Source organism: Magnolia sinica, chromosome 8 (genome assembly GCF_029962835.1).
Source record: "Magnolia sinica isolate HGM2019 chromosome 8, MsV1, whole genome shotgun sequence".
In the NCBI taxonomy this organism is placed as follows: Eukaryota; Viridiplantae; Streptophyta; class Magnoliopsida; order Magnoliales; family Magnoliaceae; genus Magnolia; species Magnolia sinica.
The window spans coordinates 9,874,849-9,888,319 of NC_080580.1; the positions used below are offsets into that span (position 1 = coordinate 9,874,849).

The following is a 13,471-nucleotide window of genomic DNA, read 5'->3' on the forward strand; positions in this document are numbered from 1 at the left end:
GGGCGTGACAGTAGTGGTCGGGTTCTTGTCAAGGGATGCAAGAAATGACCTGTCTCTGACACCTTGCATAATAGAATTGAGAGCTGTCTCGTCCGAATGCTTCCGGACTTGGAACGATTCGAAATTGAAGTGTTTGATATAATTCTTAAGTAGCTCTCACTCTTTTTGGATTATATTGTTTAGGTGCGCGGATGACTTTAACTTTTTCTTCCCTCCGATGAAATTAGCGAGGAAAGCGTCGCTGAGCTAGGTGAACGAGCTAGTGAATTTTGGTTTCAATTATTCGAACCAAAGCCGAGCTACATCGGCCAAAGTAAGAGAGGAGGCCCGACACATCACAGCATTCGAGGCATCGTGCAACTCCATATAAGTCCGAAAGGACTCAATGTGCTGGTTAGATCAGTTTTACCGGTGAAGGGCGTGATCTGAGAAAGGTGGAATCATTCCGATGGTCAAGCTTGCATGATCTCGTCTGTGAACGGGGATGGCTTCGCCTCAGGTCCTGCCTAACTAGCATGACCACTTTACTTCATATATGTGATTTCCTCCCGCAGTTCCTTCTATAGGTCCTGGAGCTCAGCCTTCTAGGGTTCGTCGCTGTTAGCCGTACCCTCAACCGAGGGCCTGCTGCGCCTTTTCCGATCTATTTCGTGTCGTAGATCGGTGGCAGGCAGCGGGGCGGTCACGAAGATATGGGAGGGCGCAGGCTTAGCCGGACCCTGGTGTTGACTTTGCTCAGGAACAGTGAGCAAAGCTACGGGCTGAGGATCGACGAATTGTCGTGGGGCATTTGCCCGACCATCGTCCTGTTGAGCCAACTGGACTTGCTGGTAATGAATCTGTTCCAGCATTTGCTTCATGTAGTTCATGTCGGTCCTGAGTTCTCGGACCTCCTTATCCAATCACCTACGGTCGGGTTAAGCGCCTTATGATTGGGCTAAGCGCCTCACGATTCGAGCTACGTCTCTTCATTCAGCGTTTTATGGACTTTGGGTTTTATTCGGACTCAACGCCCAACGAGTTCGAGCCATCGCTTCGCTGACTCTTCTAACCTTTAAGTCGACTCAAGGACTTGTCATATTTTTTCCCCAACAATATCCTAATCAGACTTTGATTTTTGATCACGTCATAATCTCCTCCTAATTATAGAAGAATCCGTTTCTTACTCATTATTAATCTCTCGGAAAACACCAATCATCTCTAAAAACAAAATTTCCTTCATGGTATGGCTGTAAGAAACAACTTTGTCGTGCATATTTTAAATAGTGAGAAATTTGACATCCACATCTTTTTATACAGCTTATTGAGTATACTGCTCAGTTACACATATACTAGTGTAACAATCACATATAACGCGTCACTGACGAAACCGGATCGAGAAATTATCTTAGTGTCCGAGTGAAATTATGTTCCTTACTCGTGCACTGCGTCACAATGTGGCAGCATTTCACTTGGCATAGACCCAGGACAAGTGTGAATTGAACGTCGTCCGTTGCAATTTTATATAAAACTACAACGGCCGGTTTCAATGTCCGAGTGAAGCTATCCTGATAAGATAACCAGTGTTTTCTCTAAAACTATATCCGGGTGGGAACTGCCTCAATAACAGCTCAGATGTTCTGCATACCGGAAGGATTAGCACGTGCGAGATGTCATATGTGTACGTATGAGATCTTAAGGGGGTGTTTGCCGCCTGGTATTGGGAAGGATTAGGTGGGACGGGATTTTAAAAAAATATAATTATTACATAGGGCAGGAATTGTCCCTGTTAGCATGGGATAAGCTTAATTTCATGCTATGTTTGTAATACGGTGGTACATTGAATGGATATACCCACCATCATTTGAAACTATTGAGAATAATACGTATGTTATATCTAAAAGGTTCATGTGTTTTGTAACCTTATTTTATGGCATGGGCCTATAAATGAGGCAGATCAAAAACTTATGTGGCTGCAAAGAAGTTTTCAACAGTCGGTATGTAATCCCCGCTGTTTTCTATGATGGGTTCCACCTGAGCTTTAGATCTATCTGATTTTTTGGCCAATGCTGTAAAATGATCTCGAAAAATGAGTTGACGGTGTGGATATAGCCCACACATCATGGTGGGACCTACACAACTTGCTAACATTGAGTGAAATTGGCACAGGACCCAATGCAATTCCATGTAATCTAATTCCAATCCTTTTTCATTCTTTCCAAACATTGAGGGAAATTGGCACGGACCAAATGCAATCTAATCCGACCTAATCCATCTAATACCGTGCGCCAAACGCCCCCTAAACGACAGTCGAGTGTCTGCTCTGTAGCTGATGACTCCGAGTCAACCCCTCTCTTTTCTCTCTAATCACGTGGGAATATTCGATACGGGATTGGTGAACCGGACCACATCAAACTCGGCCCGTCCTGAGAACCCACTTTCTTTAACGCTTCACGAGAAAATGGATCCAATGTTTCCATCAAGTGGGGCCCACTAACGTATGTTAGACGGTTAAAACTATCTTAATTAGAAGAAACTAAGGGCTTGTTTGGGCATTTGTGTTAGGGTGGATTAAATGGAATGACACTGTGCTCTCAGCAACATTTATGATAGACAGTGAATTGACTAGGAATAGAATCTGACATTATGTTTGGAATTCATGGGATTCCTTTCATCCCGGATGTCACGGTGGGGATGTTTGGATTGCTCATGAGATAAAATATATGGTAAAAATTAAGATAAGCTTTATCAATGGTCCACGATCAGTACTCAATATCATCATCGGGGATTGTTGGATGGGCCTCGTTTTTTGACACAATCACATCCAAGGTGGGGCCTACCTGATGTCCGCCTTGGATTCATACCCCACCATGTGTGTGATTGGGCCATGCCCTAAATTGAGCTGGAAAATAAGGGATGGATTTGGATAAGACACATAGAGTACGGTGGGTCCCATAGTTTACTCAGTAAGCTATAGCGTGCTGAGTCACTCAGTATGCAATCCACGTTGGATTGCATGTGCAACACGAAAAGTCCAATCTGGTCCATTAAATAGACGGCTAAAATTAACTGGTCACATATACAAGTTCAATCGGAAAAAATGGATGGTTAGTATCATCACATCTGAAGTGGTTTCTGGTCTCCGCTCTGTCCACAACAGGGTCGTGACTTGGACGGCCTAGATTGCCTTAGGCACATCCCACACGTACGATTAATGAATCATCAGGAAATTTCATGCTGTTAAACACGGGAGCGGATTAGCTGTTAGTCTGTTACCGGTAACAACTTAGTGGGTATTGTCCTAACCTATGGGGCCCACCTTGCTGTATTTTTGTATATCCACGCCGTCCATCTGTTTTAACATCTTATTTTAGTACTCGATCGAAAATATTAAGAATATCCAAACCTCATGTGCACCACACCACTAGAAAGAGTAACGAATAACAATTAAAAAAACTTTTTGTGGGCTACAAAAGTTTTGGACCAATCTTATCTTTGTATTTTCCCTTCATACAGGACTTCTTGACATTATAAACAGGTTTGATGGAAAATAAACATTACAAAATCCTTACAATTGGCCCTTTGAAAATTTTAATGGTGAGGCACTCAAAAACCACTGTTACCTGTGATGTGGTCCACCTGAGATTTGGATCTGCTTAATGTTTCGGAATACGTCCTCAAATGGGCTGAAGAAACGGATAGATGGCATGGATATACAACACATAACCAAGGTGGGCCCCACGGCAAGGGTAAGGCCCACTAAGGTATTACCCGGGCAACACCAAATTCGCTCCCATTAAGCACACGGTATTCTAGCCTGATCAACCACTCCCAAGTTTTTAGGATGGCCCTGTGTAGATCCCTTGTATACAAGATAAATAGATGATCAAAAGAAAATGACAAAAAAATGGCAAGTACACGTGTCACTCCACAGATGAGCAGACAAACCTGATTTTATACCAGGGAACCAACATCCTGGGACCCACCCTGATGAGTGGATCAGATAGCGCGTGCACACGGAAGTACCGAAAAAAAGTTGCACTCGTGTCGACCAACATTGCAGGTAGCATAATAAAGCAACGTGATCCAAACCGTCAAAAGTGCGGGATCTATTACCATTTACCAATGAAGCATGGCCAAGAATCGCATTGATGGGACGATACTAAGATCCAACCGTCAGATTAATGACCATCAAGCGAGAAATTAGAAATCAACTATAATTATTCAAGTACGTATATGGCCCACCTGATGAGTGGACTGACATGCATACTGGGAAAGCCGATCACGAAGGTGACCGCACATGGTCAACGGCCTGAACTGTCGTAAAACGCGTTCCATGTTTGCCACGAGTGCCTGCAAGTCTCCTCCGCAACTGCCCACACGTTATATGTTTGCCACGAGAAGTCTTTCGAAAACCCTCCCAAGCTCACCCGCGGGACCACCCGAATCCCGTGCCCCTGACGGAGAATTTTGGAAGTATAAAATGGGACGGTGGCTAAGTTGACGTACGTGAAATGAATTAGGGGAGGACTTTACAATTTGACCCCTTGTAAGACTCCGTAAATCAAATGCCCCAACAGGCCCTAAGGACTTTCAAGGCTGCAGTTACGTGGTAGCCGTTCAAGAGTATTTGAGCGCGGATCCTCTATTTCGTGGAAACAGCGAGCCGCTGAATCCAATATTATTATTGGTCGACGTCACTATAAGTGCTACATCACCAGCCTTTCCTTTTTAATGTATTAAAATATATTTACGTATCAGGAAAAGCATATTGCATACCGACTACGGTGGGCTCTTGCTCTGACCGTACTAAGTAAACTCAGTTGGGCCCACTTTGTATGTATGTAGTCTATCTAAGCTGTCCATCCATTTTTCATCTAATTTAAGGAGTTGGCCCAAAATTGTGGTATATCCAAATATCAAGGAAATCATTCCTCGGGGCTGCAGTTTTCATCCAGGAAACAGTTGAATTGAATGTTTGCAGTTGAAAATTTCTCAGGGGCTATGGAAGTTTTGGATCAAGCTTATATTTGTGTTTTCTCTTCGTCCATGCCTGTATGATCTTATGGGCAGGTTGGATGGCAAATAAACATCACTGTAAGGCCTAGCAAGGTTTCAATAGTGGAAATCATTATCCCCACTGTTTACAGTGGTATGATCCACTTGATATTTGGATATCCTTCAATTTTAGGCTCAACCCCTTAAATTAGATGGAAAAATGGATGGACGGCCTGGATAGACCACATACGTACAAGGTGGGCTTAACTGAGTTTACTTAGTACGGTAAGAGCAGGAGCACACCGTAATCGGTATGCAATCCGATTTCCAAATCAAACCGTCTAACGGCGTTATGCTTTTTCTGAAACGTAAATTTTTTTTAATATATTAAAAAAACCCAGTGATGTAGCACTTATAGTGACGTGGACCAATAATAATATTGGATTCAGCTGCTGGCTGTTTCCACGAAACAGAGGATCCGCGCTCCCTTCCACGAAACAGAGGGTCTGCTCTCTATCTTAATATGTAGAAACCAAGGTGGAGGCTGTATGCTTTTGGGGCTTTTGTTTTTCTTTTTTCTTTTGAAAAAAAGGACTTCTGTAGATGGTAGCAATGCTTTCAAAGCTTCTGGCGTTCTTTCTCCTCGTTAAGCTTACATCATCATCATCATCATCAGTGGACGGCCATGATTTCACCTATAACGGATTCCGCGGTGTGAACTTGACCCGAAGTGGCGTGGCGGAGATCACATCCGACGGACTCCTGAGGCTGACCAACACCAGCCCGTTTCAGATAGACCGCGCCTTCTACTCCGTTCCTGTCCAGTTCAAGAACTCATCCAACGGTGATCTTTTCTCCTTCTCTACCACCTTTGTATTTGCCATCATTCCCGAAGATCCTATAGTGAGTGGCAATGGGATGGCATTCGTCATCTCCCCGTTGAATAATCTCCCCGGTACAGTACCCGGCCGGTATTTTGGACTCTTCAATTTAACCAACGTTAATGGAAATTCATCAAACCACATCGTGGCCGTCGAATTCGACACTATCCGGAGCCCCGAATTCAATGATATCGATAACAACCATGTTGGAATCGATATCAATGGCTTGAGATCTACCATTTCCTCTCCTGCATCCTACTTTACTAACAGGAACGGTGAGTTGAAGAACATAAGCCTCGTAAGCGGCAAACCAATACAAGCTTGGATAGAATATAACAGTGTAGAGAATCAACTCAATGTAACAATATCTCCCATCGACGTCCTTAAACCAAATCGTCCACTCTTGTCGACGAGCATTAATCTTTCATCAGACATCTTGAATGAAATGTATGTGGGGTTCTCCTCATCACCGGGTTCCGAGCTCATATCCCATTACATTTTGGGATGGAGCTTCAAAATCAACGGACCAGCTACACCGCTCAATCTCTCAACGCTTCCGATTCTTCCTCGACGACCCCACCACAGTGAAAAGAAATGGATGATTCTGGAAATTGGGTTACCATTATTTATCGTTTTTGTGCTAAAGGCCATCTCTATCGGCGTTTATAAGGTGAGAAGAAAGATCAAATTCGCTGAAATACTCGAAGACTGGGAGCTTGAATATGGGCCCCAAAGGTTCTTCTACAAGGATCTCTTCATCGCCACCAAGGGCTTCTCAGAGAAAGCGCTTCTTGGTGTCGGCGGCTTTGGTAGAGTGTACCGAGGCGTCCTACCAACGTCTGGGATTGAAGTTGCAGTCAAGAAAATCTCCCACGAATCACGGCAAGGAATGAAGGAGTTCATCGCGGAGATAGCCAGCATCGGACGGATCCGACACAGGAACTTGGTCCGGCTACTTGGATACTGCCGCCGGAAGCGAGAGCTCCTGCTTGTCTATGATTTCATGCCAAACGGTAGTCTCGACAAGATGATCTTCGACCATTCAGAGTCAGTGCTACAATGGAATAATCGGTTTCAGATAATCAAAGGAGTAGCTTCGGGTCTTCTCTATCTGCATGAAGATTGGGTGCAAGTAGTCCTTCATAGAGATATTAAAGCCAGTAATGTATTATTAGATCATGATTTAAATGGGATGTTGGGAGATTTCGGGCTGGCGAGATTGTATGATCATGGGACCGATCCTCAGACGACTCACATGGTCGGGACCTTTGGTTACATTGCACCGGAGCTGGCTAGGACCGGTAAGGCGATGACGAGCACTGATGTGTTTGCTTTTGGGATCTTTATGCTCGAAGTAGCTTGTGGGCGGAGGCCAATATCGTCGCGGGCCATGTTGGCAGAGGAGCCGATCTTGATCGATCAGGTGCTGGAGTGTTTGAAGAGAAAAGCGATCTTAGAGGCGGCGGACCCGAAGTTGGGAGGTGATTATGTGGTGGAAGAGATGGAGCTGGTGTTGAAGGTTGGTTTGCTTTGTTCGCACCCGTTGGCTGCGTCCAGGCCGACTATACGGCAAGTGGTGCAGATTTTGGAGGGTGATGATTCGGTGCCGGAACTGTCACTTGATAGTTTCGATAGTAATGAATATGCAGTGGGCCATGATGAAGGTTTTGACATGATCTTGTGATATTGTTTCCTTCGTTGGATTGTATAGAATTAATGTAGATTTTATCATGTTTGTGTGGTTGGTATAACATTGGATTGAGTTTTGAAATGCATGTGTGCTGGTAGAATATATCTGTTGGGAACAAAAGATATAAGTCCGTAGATTCGGACTTAATGCCTCGGCCGCCTAAGAATGTGCCAAACTCGAGGCATGATTCGCAAAACCGAGACAAAGGTTGAGTCGGTTTCGACGACAAAGGTTGAGTCGGTTCGGACGACTCATCCGCACTCCGGGCATGCGTCGGGCGGACCACCTTACCAGATCGGCCATCGCAAGATCAAGCCTCATCTCGGATATCTTGGGATAAGATCTCCAACCCCGAAGCTCACGGGATCGGATGAAGGCTCCAGATGGGCACGACCCAATCTCCGGGATACTAGGAGAAGATCCCGCGCACAATATCAGGAAGAGAATCCTCGTGCGATTAAATGCCCCAGCAGCTATAAAAGAGGGACCCCGATCACCCTGAAAGGTACGAAAGAAATTCTCTCTAAAAAACTCCTCAATACTCTTAGACCCAGAATCCAGGCCTGACTTTGGCATCGGAGGGTCCCCTGCTCAAGCCAGGGTCTCCTTTGTCCCCTTTTTGTGCAGGTACACGAAGGTCCAAGAGGAGGAACCGGACATTTGCATCAACAATATCTATTCTACCTGACTTTGGGTGGGTCCACCGTAATGTAAAACAGTTGTAATTAAAATCAGGATGATCGAATATAGATATCGGCCACACCATTAGGAAGAGTCTGGATGGGGACTACCACCATTAAAAGCTTTCAGATTGCGTGTGGAGCCGAAGGTGTTTTTTTTTATATGACATCCAGTCCATTCATAAGATGTGCCCTTCGAGGATGAATGTCAATCCCAAGATCAGGCCTTTCAAATGCAAATGTGGGCCCACATGACGGGCTTATGCTACGAACGTTTAAGAGGAACACTGGCCCTGATAGAGAGATGGGAAATTGTTCAGCTGGTTGGTATCCATTGCGTACGTTCTTCCCCTACCTAAGATGGATGGCCAGGAACGGTGAGTCATGGCCCTCCATCTAGGGACCCGAATCAAACTTTTGTAGCCCAACCTGTTGTGTGTCATCATTCCCTACATCAGGTAGGCCCCTCTATAGGCATCTCGGCAAAACCTCAACTGAGGTGTGGGCCACAACACGGGGACAATGTAGCAGGGGACTAACAGTGGTGTGAACTAACAGACCCTGATCCATAGCTCAAAGTGGTAGACTGAGCCCTCGTTGAAGTGTGAACTAACAGTGGGTGGGGTGTACTAACAAGCTAACAAACAAAAAATAATAATAAATGCGGCAGTTGACACGAACCATATATTGTTGGTGAGACGTACAAGGGTGGTGAATATTCCATTCGTAGGGCCCACCATAACGTTTATTTTCCATCAAAGAAGAAAATTTTTTTCGTATTGATCACTTCTTTGACCCGTAGAAGGGTTTCAATTGTAGACGTTCAATCCCCCACTGCTCTTTTCAGTGTGGTCCACTTAATAATTAGATTTGCCTTATTTTTCTTCTCAAGCCTCAATACAACCTCTCTAAATGGATGGACGGTTTGGATATAATACATACCTCATGATTAGACCAACAGAACTTGCTGACGTCAATACACCAGTTATATAGTTGGTGTGTGGTACACCAGCCAATCCGCTTCCCTCCGTAACTGCTAAGGGTTCGCACCTGTGTACGAAGGGTTAATTAGCACCTATGTACATATGAGATCTTGAAAGGATTTTGACCGTACTGGCCTTGATGTTTGATCTAATTACCTAAACGGATTCAACCTTTCAGATATTCTAACAGCAGGCTTTCGACAAGCTTTCGATAAAATTTTGGACCAAAACACCCTTGCCCTTGGTTCAATAGTTGTACGGTTTAGAGTACGAAAGAAGTGATGTGTTATTTTAATTTCGAGAAAGTAACATGGACAGAAGCCCTTTTTAGCGCAGGCATGACTCAACTCATGGGGCCCCACATTAATGTATTTGTATAATCTATGCCGCCCATCCTTTTTGTCGTGTCATTTTAGAGTTACGGTTCAAATATCAAGCTCACTATGATGTTTGTTAGAAGTGGACACTGTCCAAGTCAGGATTTTTTGAGCCCACGACGAGTTGACCGACAAGGTAGACGGAACAGATAACTCCATTGTAGGCCTCGACTCCTATTATTTAAAAATAATCATGTTATTAATTACATCAACCGAACAACTACGACCCTTACCACATTACAGCCACGACCCTTACCACATTACAGCCACGACCCTTACCATGTTATATTGGTATGGACCATGGTTGTAATGTGGTAAGGGTCATGGTTGTCATGTAGTAAGAGTCGAGGTTGTTATACTATATGGGTCGGGGTTGTCATGTTATATGGGTCGTGGTTGTCATTGGCATGGGTAGAGCCCAACTCGTGGGGCCCACATTGATGTATGTGTATAATCTATGCTGCCCATCCTTTTTGTCGTGTCATTTTAGAGTTATGACCTAAATATCAGCCTCATCCAGAGCTCGTGTGGGCCACATAATAGAAAATAATAGTGACAATGACCCCCACTGTTGAAACTTTCCAGGCTCACTTTGATATTTGTTAGAAGTGGACACTGCCCAAGTTAGGACTTTTTTTGCCCGACAGCGAGTTGGCCGATAAGGTAGATGGAACGGATCACCTTAGTAGGCCTTGACTCCTATTATTTAAAAATAATTAAGTTATTAATTACATCAATCTAACGACCACAACCCTTACCATGTTAGATTGGTATGGGTCGTCATTGTAATATGGTAAGAGTTGTGGTTGTCATGTGCTAAAGGTCGAGGTTGTTATGTTATATGGGTCGGAGTCGTCATGTTATATGGGTTGTGGTCGTCATGTTATATTGGTCATGGTTGTCATGAGCATGGGTAAGGCCTAACTCATGGGGCCTACATTGATGTATGCGTGTAATCCATGCCACCCATCCTTTTTGTCGTGACATTTAAGGGCTATGGCCCAAATATCAACCTGATCTAGTGCTCGTGTGGGCCACATAATAGAAAATAATGGTGATAATGGCACACACTTTGAAACTTTCTACGCCCACCGTGATATTTGTTAGAAGTGGACTCTGTCCAAGTCAGGAATTTTTGGCCCCACAGCAAGCTGGCCAATAAGGTGGACGAAATGAATCACCCCATTATGGGCTGTCTACTCTTATTATTTAAAAATAAACAAATAATGAATTATATCAACCTACAACCACGACTCTTACTACATTACAACCACGACCCTTACCACATTATAACCATAATTCTTACTATGTTATATGGGATCGTGGTTGTAATGTGGTAAGGGTCGTGGTTGTCATGTTATATGGGTCGTGGTAGTCATGGGTCAAGGTTGTCATGTTACATGGGTTGTGGTTGTTATGGTATATGGGTCGTGGTTGTCATGAGTCATGGTTGTCATGTTAAATAGGTCATGGTTATCATGTTATATGGGTCGTGGTTGTCATATGACGTGTGGAGTTCATAATGGTCGAGGTTTTCATGTTATAAGGGTCCTGTCGTAATTTCTGTCGAATCTAATTTGTTCATTAGATTTAGAATTTAATTTATTGTCATAGGCTAAAAAATGAGTTATATACAAAAATTTTATGGCCTCCAAAATGTTTTCAATGGTAGGTTAAATATGCCAAAATTACAAATTTGCGATGGATCAAATCCGTTGTAAAACTAAATTAACGACGGATTTCGTCCGTTGCTTGGTTCGTGGCAATTTATTGGGTCGCCTTTTTTATGACGGATAAAATCCGTTGCAAAAATAATAATCTGTCGCTAAAATTCGAAAAAAGCCACCGGAGGAGAGCGACGAATTGAAATTTGAACGGTAAGAAATTAGCGACGGATTTGGTCCGTCGCTAAAATATCTGTGCCTAACATAGGTTCTTTTTTTTTTTTTTGGGAATCTTACACCTGATTAGTCATTCAAAAAATAATTCACATGATGGTTTAATAAGAATCCTATTCACAAAATTGTTAACAACTTGATTCGATAAAGAGGAAAATAAATCCTATTCACACGATTGTTTAATAGAATCCTATTCATCAAACTAAAAAGTTAAAGCATAATGAAAATAAAAACTCCCTGCCAAAGCATTATATAATACCTCATATGAAAAATACATGCACATAAATGAGATCTACTAAATATGATACCTCATATGACAAATACCTCATATAACAACATATAACCATTGACTTACAAAAGGCTGCAACTCCCTAATGAAATCTAATATATACTTTCATACCTCTAGGAGATGGGAGCTTTTGATGGGACACTTCTTGCTTCCAGCTTGAATCCACAGCTGTCTACCATGGGAACATGTTCATCAAACTCTAAGAAACCTGCCTTTCCAGCTATTTTAGCCTGTATATTGATGAAAACAATCATAACAAGGATGAGTATCTCTAATCCTTGATATCTTTCTTCTGATGTTTCCTACTTTATACTCCAAACACTGACAGTGTAGATATAGATTTCTATAGATACTTTAATTTTACAATTTTCATGTGATAATAATGATTTTCACTAAATAATGAATCTGTATGTCTGTGTATCCATCTTTTCTACACTGATGCATTGGAGACCTTGTATCTGGGCTTAGCTATGGTAATAATAGCATCATGTGTGCCAGTGATCATGTATTTTTGAGAGTTCATATGTAGTATAATTCAGAGAAGGTAATCAGACCAATCACAGGATCCCTCAACTACAATAAAAGAAACATTTATGGAAGATCATGATCTGGGTCAGGTGCAGTGTCAAGAAGCCAATAAAACTCAAATGTTATTGATGGAATGCAATCCTTTAAAACTTTCCCGAAAAGATGGTAATTGTGTTATGAATTCACTATAATATACAGATTATGGTTCAAGGATGAACTCTTATCAGGAATGATTTAAAAATAAAAAATAAAAAATAAAAAATACTAGCAACACTTTCAGAGGAAGCAATGTCAGTTAAATGAGCAGAGAATTTCCTCTCATAACATGATTTTGGCCAAGCTCTCTTACATGAGAAATCTCCACTATAAAAATAATGAACACCTACTTCTTCACGAAGAGGAGTCAACCGAGGATGTGAAATATAACTCCACAGTGCCTTGGGGGAAGACGTGGGTTCAGCTTCTGATCCAGACTCAGCAGTAGACATATCACCACCTTTTATCTGGCCCAAACCAAGGAAATCAAATGCGACAATCCTAACTGAATCCAATATTTGGTCATTTCTTGATGCAAATAGCTCAGGATGATTAAGAGTCTTACTGCTGGATACTGTGGCCTAACATAAGTGATCTTCCCATCACTATTTGAAAAGGTCACAATTTGTCGGGCACATCGTGCTTCACCATTAAGAACCATCTGCATGACAATGGACATGCACACCATCAGGTTTTCGCTAAAACATTAAAGAAGGAATGAATCACATTCAATGAATAGAAAGCCCAGCAGACCAATCTCATAACATTTAAGCAATAAAAGTTCCCATAAGACATTATGAAACCTTCAATATGTTCGGGTCCTTCCATGGACCTTTATCAGACCGAAGGCAACCTCCCTGATCTGCACAGGTACAAGTACCTCCGAGAAATTCTGGCAACTCACTGGATAACAACAAAGAGATGATTTAATGCAAGTATTAACAAAAGTTATTATGAATGTACAGAGAATAAATGTCAATTCCATGATCAATATCTCAACTCCAAACGCAAGCGTGTAAAAAATTACATAGCATCAATTATTTCAAGCAACTTACTCTGGTATTTGTCATAGCATCAATTATTTCAAGCAACTTACTCTGGTATTTGTTGTAGCATCAATTATTTCAAGCAA

The 13,471-nt window shown here is 42.5% G+C and overlaps 1 protein-coding gene and 1 long non-coding RNA gene across 2 annotated transcripts; one reads left to right on the forward strand and one right to left on the reverse strand.

The window, feature by feature from the left end:
- The first annotated feature begins 5,580 nt into the window (after positions 1-5,580).
- Positions 5,581-7,561, forward strand: LOC131252819 (L-type lectin-domain containing receptor kinase SIT2-like). The gene has a single exon (XM_058253546.1). The coding sequence runs from the start codon at positions 5,581-5,583 to the stop codon at positions 7,540-7,542; it is 1,962 nt and encodes a 653-aa protein (XP_058109529.1). The 3' UTR covers positions 7,543-7,561.
- Positions 7,562-12,669: 5,108 nt separating this feature from the next.
- On the reverse strand, positions 12,670-13,406 carry LOC131253863 (uncharacterized). The gene is made up of 4 exons (XR_009175313.1): positions 13,367-13,406; positions 13,143-13,242; positions 12,905-13,000; positions 12,670-12,806 (listed from the first exon to the last, which is right to left on the reverse strand). It is a non-coding gene; the product is annotated as an uncharacterized LOC131253863 (long non-coding RNA).
- Between the last annotated feature and the right edge of the window lie 65 nt (positions 13,407-13,471).